The sequence below is a fragment of the Protopterus annectens genome, chromosome 1.part1 (genome assembly GCF_019279795.1).
Source record: "Protopterus annectens isolate FY-2018-M chromosome 1.part1, PAN1.0, whole genome shotgun sequence".
NCBI lineage: Eukaryota > Metazoa > Chordata > Ceratodontiformes > Protopteridae > Protopterus > Protopterus annectens.
The window spans coordinates 176865846-176888574 of record NC_056726.1 but is presented as its reverse complement, the minus strand read 5'-3'; the positions used below and the strand labels follow the sequence as shown (position 1 = coordinate 176888574).

General features: G+C 38.0%; 1 protein-coding gene across 1 annotated transcript in view; it reads left to right on the top strand.

Annotated features, from left to right (window-relative positions):
• Positions 1–22729, top strand: part of LOC122804231 (heat-stable enterotoxin receptor-like) — a 1796602-nt gene that overhangs the window by 1358816 nt on the left and 415057 nt on the right. The window contains exon 19 of the mRNA XM_044073980.1: positions 9196–9354. Coding sequence (XP_043929915.1) covers positions 9196–9354 — 159 coding nt within the window. The remainder of the gene's footprint in view (positions 1–9195; positions 9355–22729) is intronic.

Here is a 22729-nt window from a genome sequence, read left to right as displayed (position 1 = left end):
ACCACTACTCACTGGCCAGGTTGTCTTCTGCCTGCCATTGACTTGCATGGCAGAATACTGCTTTTAGTTAGAATGCTCATTTTATGTTTATTTTTTTATTTTCCCCCCGATCCCGTTTGCTCGCCGCTGCCCTATGCTTAAACAGCCGAGATTGGCGAAAAAGAAATACAAGTTGATTTTTTTCCTTTTTTAAACAGTTTGCAATGCCAATGCCCTTATACTTGGTCATTGGCATGCTTACTCAGTGATATGCAGCCTTTATTTGGAGCTGTCATAACCCCGTTTTGTAGTTTGCTGGAATGTACTCAGTTACTAACCGAGTACATTTCTGCAGATAGCACTAGTCTTGTACGGACTATTGCAAGCTTCCTGGATTGCAAAATCACCTCATTTGCATGGATTGCTCCTGCAAATGAGGTGATTTGCATACCAGGGCTTAGTCCATGCAGGATTAGTGCTGGAGCTCCCTTGCACGCTCCTGCAGTCTGTTCCTGGATTGCATGGCAGACATATTGCCTGCGTGGACTCCTGCACTCATCTTGCACTCCGTGCAAGCTATTGAGAATCCGGGGGTATATGTATATATTTATAAATATGCATTGTTGATAAATGAAATAGTTCATTCCACAAATAATTTATGTAAATTAACTTTTCAGAGTGATCCTAAGAGTTCTGATACATTGGTTGTGTTAACTGAAAGGCTACTCGCTAATGAAGCACTGTTTAAAACTGAGCAAAATAAGCCTGTAGTTAACAAACACAACATGACAGCAACAGAAGTAACATGTTTTACACATGGGAAGAGAAAAGTCATTGCCTTAAATGACATAGTTACAGGTGGTCATTACACTGGTGGCTGAGTGATGTTAAGTGTGAGAATTTAATGATGCAGTGAGTTTCACCACAATCTATTGTATTGTGTGAGCCATCAGTGCACTTTTCTGGGTCTTTTCCATTTTCTTTACTGTGGTATAATGGGGTAATGGAGTGTGTTTTTTAATGCATTTTGTCTCATTGTTTTTGGTATTTAATTTTTGATTAACAGTGAGCTGAAAAATAGATAATTTATTTATTTAGTTATTTATTTGTTTATTTATCTGACATTTGTTTACCAGGTTGGTCTTGCTGGGTCTACGGAACTCGTTTTCAGCAGATGCCCTGGGAGAAAAGCTCCACATACAGTACAATACAGAGTCTATATTACATGAACGAATTATCAAAATGTCGAGTACAACATACTCGACACACTTTGATCGAACGTTCCTGTAATCGGAGACTTCAAATGTTGAAATTTGGAGTTCCGAAATGTTTTGGTCGGCCTTGCTAGTGAGTGCATCATGTGACGTAAACATGCTACACTGTTCAGAATGGCTAGGTAAGAGGCTGCTTTCTTTTATATACCAACTACGAGATCGCTGTACATTGGGGAAAGGGCAATTTCCTGGTAATCGCTTGTGTAAGAAGTCGCTTTACGATTACCAGGAAATTGCCCTTTTCTCAATGTACAGAGATCTCTGAGTTGGTATACTTAGTTAGGGGGGGGTGTGGGGGAGCAAAGCCCCTCAACTTTGTTTTAAAAGTAGATGTGTTTATGTAGGTGTTTAAGTGTTTGAATTATGTGTGTGCGTAGGGGTTTGTATGCATTGGTTGTATGTGTGTGTGTTGTATGTTAGTATAGGGAAGGTGTGGGACGAATAAAATCTTTCGATTGTTTTTCAGGGTTTTAAGGTTTTGATTACATGAACGATTGATCAAAGTGTGTCGAGTATGCTGTACTCGACATTATGATCGTTCGTTTGTTCATGTAATATAGACCCTACAATACATATACAGTATAATCCAATATAATATAAATGGCATGAGAAGTACTATACAAAAATAAGTTGAAAGAACATAAACTATGTTACAAGATATACTACACTTCGACAATTCTATAGAGTTAAAACATTATAGACAGTAATAGACACTCTCACCATATACATAGCCTATGAGTAGAGTGTACAAAAGTAGTACGCAGGTAGTGCAATGTATGGCATTAACTGTTATAGTACATGAAAAAATAGAGTGTTGGTTTCAGTTAGGAAAATAATAGCCAGAAAGTTAATGATACAGAAAGACAGTGAGAATTAAGAAGAACAGAGACATTATAACCTGAGCAGTAGGTTAAGGATATGGTATAGAAACAGAGAAAGAGCTAGGAGAGCCTTAGGACCTTGCAGATTGTGAAGGAGTGAAATGTAACAGAAGAGGAGGATGAGGATAGTGTGGAAGAAGAGGAAGAGCTCAGCATTAGGCAGACTTTATGCAGGAGCAGAGTCATGTACTTTTGAGATGATTTTTTAAAGAGACTTTGAAGTGGGTTAGGTCAGGCATAGACCTGGTAGCTAGAGGGAGTGAATTCCATAGGATAGAGACAGAGTATGAATACAGAGAGTGACCTGGTTTTCTTGTCGGTTTTGAGATAGCTAAGATATTTTTGTTTTCTGATCATAGGGATCAATTTGGTGTGTAATGTGTGACTAGGCTGGCTAGTGCAGGGCAGGCAGTAGGCTTGAAAATAAGGCTGCACAAGGTGGATAGCTGAATAAAGGCAAGTTGGTTAGGGAGTTCAAGTTAGTTTAATTCGAGTAGCAATTTACAATGATGTGTATGATATTTAGAGTTTGTGGCAAACTTTGCAACTTTGTTGTAGTACTGTTTCATCTTGCTTAGTGTAGAAGTTTGTAAGTTAGTTAGGAAAGGGACACCGTAAAGAAGGGAGTGAAGTAAAAATGTTTCAGGAAGGATAGTTTTGGTTGCTGTAGTAAAGAAGTGTTTGTTTCAATATAAGAGTCCCAGCTTTTGATAAGTTTTCTTTATATTTTTCTGTACATGGCGGTAGAATGAAAGTTTATTGTCAAGGATAACTCCTAGAAGTTTGGTTTCCTGCACTATTTCTATGACAGTGTTGTCAGATGCAGGGATGTTGAAATTATCAGTGACAGGGGAGGTGTTTTGGGGGTGAAAGAATACTAGTTTAGTCTTCTTTGGATTAAGAAAAAGTTGGGCATTTCTTAGCCAGGATTCAACTGTAGTAAAGGACTGTTGAGTTTTTGAAAGTAGTTCTGGTAGTGATTGAGCAGTACAGATTATGGTGGAATCATAAGTGTATTGATTGAGAGTTCCAGGATGAGAAGCAGTGTAAAGGATATTTGTGAAAACGTTGGAGAAGGGGTCCGAAGATGGAGCCTTGATGGACTCCAGTAGGGTTGTGGAGAAAGAGTGAGAGTTCACTAGACCATTTCACTGCTTGTTTACAATCCTTGAGGTAGCTCTGAAACCATTTTACTATGTTATGTGAGAAACCTAGGTTAGACAGTGAGTTCAATAGTAAGGGGTGAGACGTTGTTAAAGACCTTGGAGAGATCAAGGAATACTGAGGCTCTGTTACATCCTTCATCTCTGGTCATATTCATGGTGTCTGTAAAGAATAACAGGGCTCTAGCTGTGCTGTTGCTGCATCAGAAGCCATGCTGGGTTTTGGTTAAAAGATCATTTTGCAATAGATATTGCATTACCTGCAGATGGATACCTCTTTCAAGAATTTTGGATATGGGTGACAAGATGGATATAGGATGGAAACTGGATGGTTCAAAAGAGTTGCCTTCTTTGTAGATGGGGGTGATGTGAGATTGTTTCCATATGGTAGGTACTTCTGATTCAGCTAAAGACCTATTTATAAGGATACTGATTGGTAGGGGATTGTGTTGGCAGCCAGTTTGAGGAAGTGTGGTGGAAGGTTATCCATTGAGGTAGAGCAGGGTTTTAGTTTTTGTAGCAGTTTTTTAATGGGGGTCAGTGGGCATGGGCTGAAATGAGAATGGGGTTTGTATGACATTTTGTTGAGTAGGGGGGGCTATTAATGACAGGGTTGAAGCAGTTGATGGTCTCGGGTTGGCATCTGAATAGGTTGAAGGGTGGGAGGTCCAGCATTAGGGGCGTTAGTAGGTTTGATATTGATTTTATGAAGTGCTTGTTAAAGTTTTTCGTTATTTGTGATGGAGACTTATCAGGTGATGGGGTGTGCTCTCTGTTTGTTCCAGGGTTAAGTATAGAAGATATGAAGTGTCAACATTTTTTGAGGTTGATTTTATGCTGGAGTTGAACATGGGAATAGTATAACTTCTTATCTCTGTTGTTTAGTTTTGCCACTTTGCTACGTAGTGTTTTGAAATTGACATGATTTAGTTCATTTTTGTTTAGTTTCCAGGTTATCAGGCTAAATCCTTTGACTTTATCAGGTGTTTTATTGAGCCATGATGCTGAGCTCATTTTGATTCTTTTCATATGAATGGGAGCTGGTGTATTAAGTATGTGAAGGAAGGCGTTATTAAAGTATAATACAGCATCATTAAGGGGTAGTTGTTTAAAGGGTGTCCAGTCTATTTCCTGTAGGAGATTGTTGAGTTTATGCTGACAAAAATTAATTGAGTTCCTAACTGATTTTATAGTGTGTACTCTTAGCTGTTGGGAGTTTGTTCTAAGGGAATAAGCTGGTAGATGATCACTCAGGGAACTAGACAATATACCAGAAGAGGAGTAATTGGCAGGGTGAGATACTAGGATCCAGTCTAGGGTGGATTGGAAGGTAAAATTTTGCTGCATCTTGTTGGAGTACTGATAAGCTGAGAAAAAACATACAGATTTATACTATTTGTGGGATAGCTGGAAGCTATGGTTTGCCAATCTATATTTTTGTCTCCTAAGATTATTGTTTCGAGGTTTATTGTTTGGGATGTCCAGAATAAAATATTTTCCAACACTGGTTTATTGTGACCTGGTGGGATCTATATAACTATTATGCAAATTATTTTTGATGTGCTGAGGTTCAAAAAAGAGATCAGTACCTCAGCATTAGAAAAGATGGGTATATTACTGGTGTAGGGCATGAGGATGAGTTTAGACAGATATAGAAGGACTATCCCTCTCCCTTTTTTCAGATCTATCTCTTTTGGTTATTGCAAAGTTTGGAGGTATTATTTCTGAGTCTTTTACACAGAGGTGTAGCCATGTTTCGGTAACAGCTAGTATGTCAGGTTTATTTTGATCAATCTAGGTATGCAGTGGGGCTATTTTATTACATATACTTCTAAGGTCCAGTGTAAGTATGTTTAAATCTTTAGGGTTACACTTGTGGTTCGGATTAGAGGATGGGCCTGGGTTAGGATGCATGTCTTCACATTTAAGTAGATAGTTAATGAGGAAGGAGACCCATGGGAAGTGCTTTTTATTCATAGGAGATGGTATTTGTGTCAAGTGTGGACTCATAGGTGGTGAGGAGGTCAATTTGTGGCTTGAATAATATGGGAGGGTATAGCGAAAAAGCTGAGAGGAGATATGTGAGAAGCTGTGTTGTTTATTGGGGAGATGGTTGCAGGAGGTTGTTGATGTGTACTGGTGTGTGGGGGTATGAGAGGATATAGTTGTAGCGAGGCTGATAATTAAGAGTAAAGAGGTTAGGCAAGTTAGAAGGAGCATGTCAACTGTGATGGTGGGTTTAAAAATAGTAAAAGTAGTATTTATGTGTTAGAATGTAATATCAGGTCTAAATAGAGAATGTAATATCAGGTGTAAATAAAGATGTATGTCATCTAGTGATATTTGAGGTGTTTAACATTAGGTAGAGATTTTTTGACTTCAGGGAGGGCTTTGATAATTTGATTAACAGGAAGAGGCAGTCAAGAGGAGAAGGTTAACATTTGCACCACACCTCCAGCTGCACACAGACCTACTAAAGCAGCACTGGTTAAAAAATACACATAAATACACAGACTCATATTCATAGGCTCTAAATAAAAACCTGCAAAAGCATCAGAGACCTCCAAAGTAGTCACCCAAACAATCTGCACTTCCCGTCACAAACCAGACAACACATAAAATACAAAATCAGTGTGCCGCACAATCACAGCCCTTCAGGCGAAATAACATACCTAACACACTAGTAATAGGTGACTCTATATTCAGGCACACTGACGTCCCACTCACTAGGCTGGACAAGCAGAAGGTTACTGTTAGCTACCTGTCGGGAGCCAGAATCCGCCACATAACACAAGCACTCAGGTCACTCCAGAACAAGTACAAATATGACTCTGTCATTGTTCATGTTGGTGTGAATGACCTGAGATGTACCTCCCTGGACTACATGAAAAGAGACATGGAAGAGCTCTCTGATCATGCAGCCCAGGCTGGTATGACCCTGACCCTGAGTAGCATCCTGCCCTCACCAAGAATGATACTTCAGTATAAAGAAAAAATGATCAGTTTCAACAATTGGCTAAGCTTCTGGTGTCATTCAAAGGGGATCCAGTGTCTGTCAGCCTGGGACGACATGTTCGACAAACCACGTTGCTTCACAAGAGATGGCTTGCATCTATCACTCCTAGGCTTTTGAATACTGGCCAAGGCTCTTGCTGCCCCCATAGTGCTTTTTTTAGGCAAGGCTCAAAAGTCAAACCCACCTCCATAAACAGCACAATTAACAAAAAACTGAGGGTTATGCTACTCAACGCCAGGAGTTTAAATCTCAAAATGCACACGCACAAAGCACTCCTCAGTATGGAGAATGTCGACATCTATGCAGTAACTGAAACCTGGTTCAAGGCTCCAGAGAGCACCCCAGCACTACTGAGCTACAACTCATACCACACGTTTCGGCCACAGAACATGGACCGAAACACAAAAGGAGGGGGTGTATCCATATTTATCAAGGATACCTACACCTCAGGTTAGTGGCGCAGCATGATACCTCTGAGATCATCCATGTGCAAATAACATCGGGCAAATCTGCAATGCAAATTGTGGCCTGCTACAGATCACCCTCCATGACCCAGGACCACCACTTCACCTTTCTGGAGACACTGGAAAACATGAAGGGCCTACCGAACACACTGATGATGGGCAATTTCAATTACCCTACCATTCACTGGGAAAACTGCTCGAGTACAAATTCCCAGGCCCAGCGCTTCCTGGAATTCATCAACTCAAATGCCCTGGATTAGCTGGTAAACTCCCCTACCAGAGGTGAAAACATATTGGACCTGGTCATCACCAACATGGGCGACAGGTGTTCCACATCGGAGGTCAACCCGTCACTGGTTAGATCAGACCATAAACTAATCACTCTGGATGTCCACACCCCACCACCACCCCCAACTAAGGAAACCACAGTAAAAAATTTTCTAAAGCAAACTTCACCTTACTTAAGACAGAGGTGGTAAGTTTCACAACCCCCACGCTACATTTACATGTCACTGCACAAATAAGTTCACCAGTATATATATATATATATATATATATATATATATATATATATATATATATACATACATATATATATATATATATATATATATATATATATATATACACATATATATATATATATATATATATATATATATATATATATATATATATGTATATGCAGATAGGTTATCTTGCTTCTGTGACTCATCTCATGCGGAATAGAACCATGAGTTCTATGCTGGTAGGTGGTCATTATGGTATAGTGGTTATATGATATATCAGAACTGCTGTTTTGATGTGCTGTACCTGCACTGTATATTATGGTAAGAACTTGATGGTGGCATGCATAGACAACATATTACAGTAGCAGAATACCATTGTCAAATGTGAAGCACCTGAGAAATGCTGTTAAAAGAAGGGTTGGGAGCCCACAATGTCAGAGATGTTTTACATCTCACACAGAGGGAGTTCAAGGTCAAGGTAGGAAACTATTGTGGACTTGAACAATAGAAGCTGTGAAACATATCCACAGAAGTCTTATGGATCTACTCAAGGATTGCCTGGGGCCTATCCATGAATTTACTTGTGGAATACCAGGGCCTTTAATGTGGTTGTATTTGGAGATTGGAAGGTAGCTGTACCAAAGTTGCACTCCAAAGCCTGGAAATGTAATGAATATTGTGTTTCACTGAAATATTTTAAAAGTAGAGTAAGTCTGAAGTGTAAGTAATGTATTACAAATACTTACATACATACGCACATACATATTTTTATTTATATTTGTAATTACATATATGTGTATATTTATATTTATAAAGAGAGAGTGAGATCTGTGGACAGTAGTTGTAGGCTTCAACATCAAATCAAATGGGAAGAAGGCCAGTAATTTGCATTGGAATGACCCTGTTGTTGGAATGCAGCTGTTTCATTTATCTGAAAATAGATGTGCATTATACAGTTAGATATTCAAAGCAATGTTCCAGATGCAATGGGAATTAGATGCCAAGGATCAGAAGTACTTAGATTTGAAAAAGATGTGTCAAATGATGTTCTTTACTGACTTAATATGAAAAAAATGTTCACCTGAACAGTGAAAATATAAAAGTATAAAGCTAATCAACATTACTTATGACACCGAGCTCAGTTTCTGTTGTAACGGGTGTCGTTAAAGGTGCTGACCATCATGAGAGTCATGTCACAAGTTCACATATTTAAAATAAAACATGCAAAATGTGCTGCCATGTTTATAGTTTTGCAAAGTTAATTACCAGAAATTACCTGCATTATTTCTTATGTGAAAAAAGTATGTGCAGAGAACTAATGTCTCACATGTTTCTCCCTAAGCTTGCTTTTATTTATTTATTTTTTGAATGCAGGCTATTGAGTTTTAGTTTAGACACTGTCTAGCATATTCACTATGCTTGTCTTGGATTTTTCAAAGCCATTACCCATTGATATTTACTGGTCCACTGTTAACCCCTCCAGTATCTTGCCATCTGATCAGTATGCTTGGTACATCCTACCCTGACAAACCTCTAAAAGTAAATTTGTGCAAAATTAATTTTGTTTATCATAAGTCCAGCACCTACTATCAGATATCCAGCATCAGTCATCCAGTGTGATTGTTCCAGCATCACATGTGGCAATATGCAGTACGTGACGTATCTTGAGAGTAACTGGTAGATGAAAAGATGAATCTAGCACATTACAATCACTAGGAGACTCATGGGACCCAGGAAGTCTCTACAGAAGAACTAATGGCTTGATGAATGCAACAACAGAAACACAGTTCGATTTTTTTGTTAAACTATGATAGACTGGTATATACTGCTATTGCACTAATGTCAACTTGAACATTTTGGATTTGTGTGTTATAAAATTCACTAACGATCATTCAATATTTCTTTGCAGTAATTTCCACAATCAGACTACAGAGAGCTACATGGATACTTTAATACGTCGATTGCAGTTGTACTCCAAGAATCTGGAGCATCTAGTTGAGGAAAGAACCTCACTTTACAAAGCTGAAAGAGACAGGGCAGATCGCCTTAACTTCATGCTGTTGCCTGAGTAAGTATTAATCAGTAAGTCATGATAAATAACACAGAAACAAACATGTATATGTAAATAAGCAAACTGTAATGCTCTACTACTGTTCTTCTATATCAGATCTTTAGGTATATTTGTATTGTTTACTTTCCTTGATTGATATTAAAATATTAACTTGCTTGCAGTTCACACAGATACACCTATATTTGTGTCTTTGATGCTGCATTTAATTAAATTGGGAAGGTAACACATTTTTAACAAAATAATTCAATTTCCACTACAAATAATATAAAATAGGCTTTTGAAGCAGACACCCAAACATTTTCCTCTGCTTTTTTTTTTTTTGTTGTTTGTTTTAGTCCAATCCACTGCCAGATCTACAGGATTTATTTATTTATAGACAGACTGTTCAGATTAACTTGATTCAGAAACATATGCAGGAAATACTTCCCTCTTTGTAGATAACATTTAGAAAATTATACTTCTGGATGAACCAAATTATTTCAGTAATATTATGCAGTAAAAAATAAGTGAAAAACTATAGGGTTAAATCTTTAAACTTTATACTGAGCTTGATTTTTTTGTCTGCTAGCTCAAGAGTTACAAAGTAAGTAGAAAGCATTTTGGAAAAACAGATTGTGAAAACATGTAAAACACCCAAGTATAACTTTATTAGTGACACTGCAAAAGTTAGATGGTTCACCCATAATATAGCTACACCTAATATGTCCACAAGATGACAATAAAGTGTAGTCATTAGACAGAATTAAAGCTATGCTTTCAGTTTTTACTGTTGTTTCACATGGAATAAAACAAGTGTCATCAGATACTTAGATGATTTTTAAAGCTTACCCTGATGTTTTAAAACATTTTATATGCTAATCTATATTTTGTTAATAAAAGAAATAAGGATTTGAAAGATATTTTTAATTGAAAAAGTAGGAAAGGCACTTATAAATTCTGTAATTAGTTATGCTTCTCTAAGATGTTTTGCATCTAACTCAACCAATATAGTTTATTATGTGTGTAGGATGTGAAAAAAGTGTGTGCAGCATATGAAAAAATAAACATTGAAGGGGTAAACATAGTGTTTTGGCCAAGAATACTTTCTACTTATGGTATTAATTATTTTAGAATCTGAAGTGTTTTACATAGCAAGAACAGAGAGAATGTTAAAATGTAGAATTTACAAACATTTAAGCATTAAGGACATGCAACATATCTCTTTACAGGCATAAAAACTGTGGCAAGTGCAAGAAATTCTTTTTGCAGCTCATGCAGTGAATTTGGGTTTGAACTGCAGTGGTGGTGCTGTGGTAGCGTTGTCGCCTCACAGTAAGACGTTGTCCTGTTCAATTCTCAGTTAGAGTGCCTTCTGTGTGGAGACATGCATGAATGGACATAGCTTCGTTGAAGGTTGTGCATCAGGGCCGGCAACTTGGCACGTAAAAATCTACTGCCAACCATTAGCGGACCGGAGTTCCGCTGTGGCGACCCCTAACCGGGAAAAGCCAAAAGACACAACAACAACGCAATGAATTTGGGTTTGAATTCAGGAAAGGAGGTGAATCAGAGGGTTCCTATCAGCTGATCGAGTTTTCAGAAACTCAAAATTTATATGAGTGCAGAGGGGCTTGCCCCATGCAAAAATGTAAAAAAAGGTAGATTTTTGTGTTATTTTTGTGTTTTATTTTGTTGATGTTAAAAGTTTTCAGACACTCGATCATATGGTCTTCACCTTACAAGTTTTGAGATTCTGAAAACTTGATCATCTGACATAGACCCGAATCAGAATATATTAGATGTAGAAGAACTAAAATGGCTGATTGTTTTAGATGCTTGCAGCAACTTGGGATTAAATGATGCAGTCAACTTTAAAAGTATGGTAAAATCAAAAACAACAACCATTCACTTAGACTATATAATCTTTCCTGTAATTGGTATAGTTAGTTATTCTGCCATCTGCCTTAATTATCAACCCACTCCCCAGAAATCTATCACTCACTTTATATAAATAAAGCTGGTATGGTAGAATGCTCTGCACATTATCAGCCCATCTTTTAAACTCCATTTCGTCCCAAAACCTTAAGAGGATCACCTTGTTTCAAATAACATAACACTGAGTTGACCAGCTAGCCTCAGCTCTCTTTGAAATAGTAAATGTAGGGTCTGTTCAGATAAATACTGAGCAGTGTTGTATAGCTATTGAAGGGGCAGAAGAAAAGCACTTAATGGTATCTGTGAAAGGTAGGCTTCCTGGAGATCCTATTTGCATATGTAAAAGTATGCTGGCACATGAGCAGACTGAGGCCACGTGTTAACAGTAGTGCACATTATGCACATTTTTGTGGGTTTATGTTTATTACAGCTGGAGCTAGATTTTTTATGTGTTAGCCTTTTTTAAGTCTAGGCTCTGATGGGTACAAATTGGCCCATCTTTTCTCCCTCCTTTCAATGCCATAGCTTTAATATAGAGGCCACATATGCCACTGAATTATAGGACTGGCTCTCTCTGGTTGGCAGGCTGGGGCAGAATGCAGTCCAATAGGAACTAAGAGGTTTTGCCTTTTAATCCCCTAGTTGACAGCTGGTCCCTGCCTGCAGTACACCTTGGCGGTCTGTATTTTGTGTGTGATTTTGTATGCATTTAATCTAAGACAACAATCGGGGTCCATGTGAGCTCTGTAGTACATCAGCAGGTACATTCTTCCAAGTTCTGCTGGGAGGTCAATATTACTGCAGATAGTTTCCCACAATGTCTCTCCAAAATGGAGTAGATAGCTGCTGGACACTTTCCATATTCTTCTGTGCTGGTAGTTTGTCATTGAAAACACTAATCAAACTGTGGGCACAACCAGCACTTAAGTTATACTTTGACAGTATTTCTGTTTTTAAATTTGTAATTACTTGCTAGACGTTAACTATCTTCAAAGTAAGTTTACTATTCTCAATTTAGTAAACAAAAGAAATCTTTGTCAAAGACCAAAATGCCCCAAGTAAATTTAAACAGTTTATTAGGTTAAGTGAAGACACTTCATTCAAACAAATGAACCACCTTCATGCCTCCGATAAATACTCATATTGGTCTGTCAATGAACTACAAATCCACCAATCAACCCTTATACCATTCTTTCACACAGAAAATCTCATTTAAATTAAATGTTAAAATCTGAACACAATATAAATATGAGTTAAAAAAAACTATCTCATAATGCAGCAGCTTGCAGTTTTGAAATACTCAAAGTAGAAAGGCTTTCATTCAGTTCAGGGGTGGAACTGACATCCAACTTTAGTTGTCATTAAAGTTCAGAGTACTCAATTACAGCTACCCAAGGAGAGACCCTAGGATTTAAAGAAACCTGATCTAAAACAAAAAAAAAAAATAAATGAACAAGAAACACAATCTTTGGTATCTTTATATAAGGCATTAGTCTCAACACAATGGGCTATGCCATTGTTATGTTCATACATTCTTTTCCTTAATAATCATTCAGTTTTTCCATGATAAAAGGGTGTGCATTATGAGCAACAAATGTTATATATATCACTCCTTTACTGTTGCAGTTGTAATAGGCAAAATAATTTAATCACCCATCCCTTGCTTTAAACTACAGTACAATAGAATCAAAAACATTGGTTATACATCCCATATTTGAATGTACCCTTGCTCCTCATAGACCCATTATTATAACAAGAATTATAATTAATATCAGTCGGAGATTTTTTCCAGGATTTCTTTAATATTTTGCCTCTCTTGTAAGAAGAAAGAGAGTTAAATGTGGTTTGTTTGTTTGTTTGTTTGCTTGTTTGTTTGGCAGTGATGATGGTAGTTCTCCAATAGTTTGTAACGGAAAAAAATATGTTTAATCTTCACTTCACCCGGTTTTACAGATGTCTGTGAAATTGGTTGCAAAGGATCTTAGACTGTTATGTCAAAACAAAAAACATGGGTTTCATAATTTATCTTTTTCTGAAAAAGGAGCTACTTAGGAGGTTGGCTATTAATCGAGCCTTAAGAATTATGAAGCCAGATAAAGGGGGAGGAGAGTTGTGATTATGCATACGTTTAGAATGTGATGGGCATATGATTAGCATTTTGAATGATAAAGACAATATAGTTTTGTTTTTAGAAATGAGATTAATATAGCTTACATGAAAATTGACTACATGCTTTGTGATAACTTTATACAGGGCATGATAGATAGGATGCTATGAGTTTTTGTTGATGAAAGAACCTGTTATACCTGTCATATTCGGTATTTCAAAGGTACATAAATCCATTGATAACCCTCTTTAAGGCCCACTGTGGTGGCTAGAGGTTCTAAAACCTACTCCTTGTCCTTTAACATTAATAATAAAGTAAAGTATTTTCTGAGTCAGCATAATTATTTACATAATTATTCCTGGGATTTTCTTAGGAAAATTAGAGCAGATTATTATTAATATTATTATTATTGTTATTATGAAGATTTGATTTTTGTTACTATCAATATAGTTGACTTATTTTCTTCTATACCTCATGGTTTAGGGTTGGAAGAGTTTCAAGAGGCCTTGATAAAATGTGAAATTTTTAAATAATAAGGAAGTTAACTTAACATCTGAGTTTATGGAGGTGATATTGAATAACAATTTCATATTCTTTAAAGGGGAATTTTATATGCAAACTCAAAACATGCCAATTGTGTCCCCATTTATACTAATTTGGTGTTAAGGATGTGGGAAGGAATTATGTCTTTAATTCCCATTTTTGCAATGCTTGGTGCATTTATACTGAATTTTTGGATGATATTTGTATTTTATGGAGAAATTCTCTAAGAATATATCAGGAGAAGTTTTTCTTTTTGAAGTTCTTCCATTCCCTATGATTATGTTAACTATCTTGATATTATTTTAGCTAAAGATAAAATTAATAATTTTTTTTACTTCCAGCATATACTGCAAAGAGAATTTGTCTAACTTCTTTTTGCATTTTAAGAGCAATCACCCTTTCCATCAAAAGAAAAGTATTATTAGGGGGCAAACAGTGAGAGCAGCATGTGTGACATCTGATTACACAAACTTTTGGGATGAAGTTGACTTTATTGCTCAGATGTTTTTAGATAGGGGTACCCTATTCAGTTGATGGTTGGTATGAAGAATGACATTATTCAGGGGTGGGTTGTCAAGTACAAACCTATTTTGTGGGTTGGCCTTGATAGTCCCACCCCACCATTGAAGGATTTCAGTTCAAAAATGAATGCTATGATTTATAATTATAATGACAATTTCAAGGATATTGAGAACATTATTAACAGGCACTGGAATGTGTTGATGCAATTTCCTGACATTGGTAAGACAACAGATGCAAAAATATTAAGGAAATGCTGTGAAAATCACCTACTAATATTAATTGTAATTCTTGTTATAATAATGGGTCAATGAGGGCCAAGGACACATTCAAATGTGGGATGTACAACCAATGTCCTTATGTTGTTGACTCTAGTATACTGTATTTGAAAGTGTGGGATATGTTATTAAATTTTTTGGCCACTACAATTGCAACAGTACAGAAGGATATAATGAGTTTGTCGCTCACAGTGCAAAGCCTTTTATCTTGGAAAAAAATAATAATTATCAAGGAAAATAATGTATGAACATAACTATGACACAACCCATTGTGTTGAGACTAATGCCTGATATAAACATACAAAGGAGTGTGTTTCTTGTTCATTAAAATGTTTTGTTTTGTAGACAGTTTCTTTAAATCCTAGGGGCGGTCCATAGGAGACTATGATTGAGTATCAGTTCCACCCCTGGAGTGAATGAGAATCTTTTTATTTTGTGTATTTTAAAATTGCGAGCTGCTGGACTATGAGAAAGGTTGTTTTAACTAATATTTATATTGTGTTCAGATTTTAGTGTTTAATTTAACTGAGATTTTCTGTGTGTATGAATGGTGTAAGAGTTGACTGGTGGATTTGTAGTTCACTGACATGCCCACTTGAGTATTTATTGGAGGCACTGAGGTATTTAGTTTGTTCTGATAACATCTTATGTTGATGAGATGAAAGCGCTTACCCTATTAAACTATATATATGTTTGGTGGCATTTTGGTCTTTGGCATGAATTCAGATTTTAGTATTTAATTTAACTGAGATTTTCTGTCTGTATGAATGGTATAAGAGTTGACTGGTGGGTTTGTAGTTCACTGACATGCCCACTTGAGTATTTATTGGAGGCATGGAGGTATTTAATTTGTTCTGATAATGTATCTTATATTGATGAGATGAAAGCGCTTAACCTATTAAACTATGTAGATATTTGGTGGCATTTTGGTCTTTGGCATAAATTTTTCTTGTTTATCCGTTTGGCCTTTCGTGCTTTGCAACCACTCATTTGGTTATTCTTTATTTGGTATATGGTTATAGAATGTTAATCTAGTACACATAGGTATGTTTATTATACTCATTTATCACCTCAGTGATATATATATCTATCTTACTAAGTGTAGAATTACTTTCCTGTGATACAGTTTACTCTCTTAACTTCAAAACTGAGAATATTTTGTTTTAACTATAGTGCAATGAATTGCTTTTCAAGCATGGATTGGATTCATATTTAAATTGTTGTACTACATAAGAATACTGATATAATCATTCAGAACGACCATACATTTGTATTTGTATTGTCATCTTTAATGCAGAATGTGAACTATTCTTCTGTGACAATATTACCAAAGATCTGGCTGAATGCAAAACAGTACATACTGCCTATCTTGACTTAGCCAAGGCTTTTGACACAATCCCCCACTCAGGTATCACTGAGAAACTCTTCCAGCTAGGGATTAACGCATACGTCACTAGATGGTAGCCAACTGGCACACTGAAAGTTGGTCAAAGATGGGGATTCCACCTCTACCAGTAGACCACTGTATCACAAAGATGTGTTCTGTGTCCTCTACTGTTTGGAATTTATTTCATGGAAATCCAGGCGAAAACAGATGGCCTATGGCTTACTAAGTTTGCTGATGATTGCAAACTAGGCACAATCACTGAGTCCCCAAGCAATGTTAACATATTACAAAAGGGGCTAACATAGACAGATGATTGGTGCCAAAGTCATGGACTAAAACTAAATGCAAAAAAGTGCATTGTTATCCCCTTTGGCAAAGAGGAAGTCCCTGAAAATTACAATATTGACAGCACCCCTGTAAGCTCAAACCCAGTAGTATGAGATTTGGGAACACGGGTTGTTAGCAGTCTAAATGACAATCACCATGTGTCCACAGTGGTAAGGAAAGCCTTCTATGCTGCACATCTCATAAGTAAGAGCATCACATCCAAGAATAAGGATGTTATAACTCCTCTATACTCAACCCTCATCAGACCAATAATAGAGTACAATGCTCCCTTCTGCATGTACCTCACCAGACACCTACAGCAGCTGCAGGGACCACAGAGGTTTCTCAGCAAGAAAATTCAGGGCCTCCAAAACATAACCTACATGGAAAGCCCAACAGCCCTGTCACTGTATTCTGTATCCTATAGGTTGCTAAGAAACGACTTGTGCCTGGCCTATAGAGCAAACTCTAACCCTGCCCTAATGGAAATGCAGCACATCTTCAAATCAAATGGGACAAGAGTCACTCACTCCAGGGATCTCAGCCTAGCCATGGCATAAACAGAACATGCTGGAGAGACAGGTATATCTCCCAGAGATTGCCGCTCTTCTGGAATAAACTCCCAATTCATATGAAGCACAGCTCCTCAACAGCCCAATTCATGTGCAACCTAGACAACTAGATGGGAGACCATAAATTCACCCTGGGAGTTGTACCTATGTTGTCATGTACTGATCATAGACTCGCTCTGTGAATAATGACCATCTAACCAATGTCAATTAGGAAACATGGGTATAACATGGCTAGGCTTATAAAAGCCCTAGGCCATTAGCTTAGTAACTTTCTATGAACCTAGGAACCTATGAACTGTTGATTAATTACTTTTCCTTCTTACCATTTGCATGTTTGGTCCAGATCATGGCTGATAAAATTCCTCAGACCAGTTCACCTACCCATTATCAAAGGAAAAAAAGTTAAAACAAAATGCTGCTCCTGTGGTACAGGGTTTGATTTTCTTAGCCTCCATCTGCCTACTGGGTTACCTTGTACAAATCACTTAACCAGACAGTGCTTTGGGACAACTTGGGCTAGGATCCTCAATGGTCTCTTGAATAGCTTACCTAGTAACCACCTATTTGTCTATGAAACCCAGGATCCGTAAATGAGTAGTGCTGGTGAAATACTGTGCAGTGCAATGGGGCATTTTGTAAACTGTCTGTATTTCACAGAATGGGGGTAAATGTGACTAGGTATTCATTTAAATGAAATGTTCTTGTACTTGGACTTAGGTGAAATAACATAATTTGGTTGCGTATCTAGCCCCATACTATGAAACATGGACAGTTTAAAAAATCTGTTTTCTTTGCTCAGTTATGAATTCTGGGGAAAAACTTTTCTATCAAGATATTCTTTTAGAGCAGATACAAAAGTAGGAGGCTAGGTGGATTGCTATGGAGTTCAGGGAAACTGCTTCAGCACTGAGACCTATAACAGAAAAGTCATTGTTGCATTAGTATGTCCTGGGGAAATGAAAGAGTGTTTTTAGAAGGGAAGAAAGAATGCAGAAAGTGCAGATGTGCTTATATGTTCAGGGTCTTAATGCGCCATTACAGATATTAAGAGCAAGGTTCAGAGTATGAGGAGGGGGTAAAAAATACCTCCAGGAGTGGGTAAGCATTTTGTTTATTGCAAAAAAAGAGAGTGTGCTGAATCTTTTCTACATAGAAACTGGAACTAAACAGGAGCATACTGAAAAGTCTTGAATGTGGAAACTAAAACAGAGTAAGAACATGATGTTAAGTTCCTATACGTGGGACCTGAAACAGAAAAAGAACAAGCCAAAGCCTCCTGCATATGAAAAACTAAAGTGATCCAGAACATGCTGGCATACAAAAGCAAATTCATTTATACATTGCTGACTAAATATTTTCAATGCATTTCTAATGCAGGATTGTGATATTTTACAACATAACGAATAACAATTAGACATATGTGAATGCCACAAACAAAACACAGGAGTAATGTATCTGTTTAACCACATGTTGGTTAGTGGCAGTGCAGTTTAATTAGTGTTTTGCAAAAACTGGAGTGTCTGTTTTTGGGCACTGCTGGCATGTGTGAGCATAGTATTTACTGTTTGTTCTTCTCAAAAATCATATTTAAAAGTATGTTTGGCTACTCAGAAGAGAATGGATTTTACTTGTGTGAAGTTTGTGAGCAAGCAAAGTCATCTGTGTGAGTAAATGCGACAAAGAGCAAAGGAGAAGTCTGAAAAACGACCACTTTATCCTTGCAAACTGAACATGGCTGCTTTCCACTTGACAATGGACGAGGATGCCTGGGTACGACTCTTGAAGTTGCTTTATGGAAGGAGTTACTAGCTGGTTTCAAAGAGCTTAAGCAGAAGATTAGCAGTTTTATAGCACTATCAAATAACAGGATTGTGAAATTGATGGCAGCAGTGAACTTCCAAGCTACATTTTTTGAACAGCTGCATTTTTAGTGTGAGGATCTTACTGACCAGAATGTTATTTGCAGTTAGTTAGAGGTATAATTGCTGAATGAAAAGTTGGTTGGTCGGGAAGACAGAGGCTGGAGAAAGAATATTTGGGTTATTGTAGTACCAGAAATGGCAGGAGGAGGTGATGGTACAATGTATTTCCAAAGCACCAACAGTGTATAGAGTGTATGTATCATGAACAATAATGACATGAGTAACTGAAGACATGAATTCTTATGACTGAACAACAGTGATATAAGCAAGATTATTCTGATGTTGTGGGATGAAAGCACTCAATATTTTATGTAATTAAGATGGGTTTCCCTGGTCTTGGATCGTTTCCTTTCTTTTTTTTTCTTTAGTTATTATCAGTTCTTGGTTTTGGTTTATTTAACAGTGATATAAGCTCAGGCAATCCAAGCAACTAACTGCAAGTCCTTTCAAAATACCTTCCCTGACTCAATACACTATTAAGCTACAGAAAACTTTGCTAGAATCTCCTTATGTTTTGACTGAGTGTGCTTCTCAGCTGAAAAGTATATTTTCTGTCAATTTTTAACTGTTAGGAGTTGAATAAAACAACAATTGAATTCAGTTCAGAATACATTTTGAATAAATTGCATTTATTTAAACTGTATTTGCTTTAATACTGCTACACACTCAAGTGTGCTAGCTTGTACTGCACTTGAATTGTTTTTAGTGCTGTTTTAGCTGCTTTCTGAAAAAAAAATTCTAAGCTTGTTTCCTGCCTTTTCTGTAACTAGTCTAGTCCAGACACAGATTTGCTGTATCCAGGACTGTTTGTTTGCTTCTGTGCCCTCCCAAGCTTTTCTGTGTTGAAGGGAAGCCATCTAGCTTATCAGTGGGAGTGGTAAGCATTAGGTAGCCTATCTATCACAAGAGGAGTGGTTTCTGGCCCAGAAATTGTAGTTTATTGGTCATTTGGAAAGTTTTTCCATCTTTTTCAATGTTCTGGTTTAAAAGCCCCCATTTATGCTTGTTTCCTGCCTTTCCTTTAACTAGTCTAGCCAGGTACAGTTTTGCTGTATCCAAGACTGTTTGCAAGCTTCTGAGCCCCACCAAGACTTTCTGTGTTGGAGGAAAGCCTTCTAGCTTATCAGTGGGAGTGGTAAGCACTAGGTAGCCTATCTATCACAAGGGGAGTGGTTTCTGGCCCAGAAATTGTAGTTTATTGGCCATTTGGAGATTTTTTCCCATCTCTTTCAACTTTCTGATTTAAGCCAGCATCTGTGCTTGTTTCCCACCTTTCCTGTAATTAGTCTAGTCCAGATACAGATTTGCTATATCCCGGACTATTTTGTAAGCTTCTGAGCCCCCCAAGCCTTTCTGTGTTGGAGTGAAGCCTTCTAGCTTGTCAGTGAGATTCATAAGCACTAGGTAGCCTATCTATCACAAAAGGAGTGGTTTCTGGCTCAGAAATTGTAGTTTATTGGCCGTTTGGACAGTTTTTCCATCTCTTTCAACTTTCTGGTTTAAAAACACACACTTGAGCTTGATTTCAGCCTTTCCTGTAACTAGTCTACTCCAGATACAAATTTTATGTATCCAGGACTGTTTGTAAGCTTCTGAATGATGCCAAAGTCTGCTCTTCAATTTTTCCCCTAGATCTGCTAGTTCTCTACTCTCCTGCACTTTTACTAGCACTTTAGCAGACTTCTTGTAGCAATTATTGTAGCACACAAAACTGCTGCCAGCACTAAACGTTCTACAAGGAAACAGCTCCAGTACTTATTGTTAATGCCCACCCCTCCAGGTATGTCTAAAGGTCAGTTCCCTGTGCTTTCTGCTATTAACCTGGTGAACTTGGGCATCCTGAGGCACTGTAGCAACTGCTTCATGTATACCAAAAACCCTCTCCTCTTACTTTGCAAAACTCAGACTTGCGAGAGACAGACTTATATATCCAAATTGGAAGCCACGCACTCTCCAGTCAAGACTGGAATAGCTGGTCAAGAGGAGAAGGTCAACACTTGCACCTCACCACATGGAACACATAGCCCTCCAGAACACACACCAGCACTGCCTTCACATAAAAACACAAACTACACACCCACCTTCATGGAGGCCTTCCATAAAAATCTACCCAAACACAACACTAACCATGGGACACATAACTCTCCTAAACAGTGTGCCACTCTACCAAAGCCCCTAAGGCAAAACAGCATGCCCAACACAGTAGTCATAAGTCCCACTCACTAGGTTGAATAAGGAGAAAGTAACAGTCAGTCCCTGTCAGGTGATAGGCTCCACCACATAATGCATGCACTCAGGTCCCTCAACAACAGGTACAAATATGACTTGGTCATTGTACATGTAGGTGTGAATGACCGGAGACATACCTCCCTGGACGACATGAAAAGAGACATGGAGGAGCTCTCGGATTATGTACCCCAGGGAGTATGACCCTAGCCCTGAGCAGCATCCTACCATCACCCAGAATGATACAACAGTACAAGCAGAAAATTATTGATTTCAACAATTGGCTAAGTTGCTGGTGTCATTCTAAGGGGATCCAGTATCAGTCTGCCTGGGATGACATGATTGACAGACCTTGATGTTTTGCAAGAGATGGCCTGCATCTGTCACCCCTGGGCTTCCGCATACTGGCCAAGGCTCTTGCCACCCCTATAGTGCCTTCTTTAGGTGGTGTTCCAAAGACCAAATTGCCACTGTAACAGCTACAAACAAATGCAATCTGACGGTCATGCTGCTCAATGCTAAAAGTCTAAATCTCAAAATGCACTTGCTCGAAGCACTCCTTAAAATGGAGAACATCGACATTTCTGCTGTAACAGAGACCTGAATCAAGGCAGCAAAAAGCACCCCTGCACTACCAGGCTATAACTCATTCCACACCTTTTGGCATCAGAACCTGGACTGAAGCTACAAAGGCAGTGGTTTGTCCAATTTCGTAAAGGATGCACACACTTCCAGATTGGTAGCCCAACATAACACATCTGAGATACTTCAGGTGCAGCTAACATTGGGTAAGACAGCGATTCAGGCTGTAGCTTGCTATAGGTCCCCAACCATGTCCCAAGACTCACACTCCATGTTCCTAAGCACCCTGGAGAATATTAGGGTCCAACCTCACTCTCTCATAATTTGTGACTTCAACTACTCCTCCATTAACTGGGAAAGCTACTCATGTACCAATACACTTGCACAACATTTCCTGAAATTCATTAATTCCAATGGCCTGGACCAGCTCGTTCTTTCCCCCGCTAGAGGTAACAACATCATTAACCTAGTCATTACTAACATGGGTGACCACTGCTCTACACCAGTAGGCAGCTACTCCCTGGTTAGATCTGATCACAAACTAATCACCTTGGAAATCCACATCCCTACCCCCCTGCAAAGGTAACCACCATGAAAAACTTCTCCAAAGCTAACTTTGGCCTCCTAAAAACAGAGGTGGCTAACTTCATGGCACCCATGCAAATGGAGACTAGTTGAATGACTGCCAAATTATACACCAATGCACTGTACGAACACGTACACAAATGCATGCATCTTGCCATTCCCAACAGAACCAAGATGTTGTCCTTCAAAAAAGGAAGCCAATGTGGTGTTCCCCTGCCATAAACAAACTCTACAACAGAAGGTGGAAACTGATGCGGAATAAGGTGACGTCCCAAGACTGGAAAAACTCCCTTATCAGCCGCAACAAAAGAGATCCCTCATCAAATTCTCTAAAGCTAGCTATGAAAACAGAATTCCAGCAGATAGCAAAGACAACCACAAGGCCTTCTATAGTTATGTAAAAAATCTCC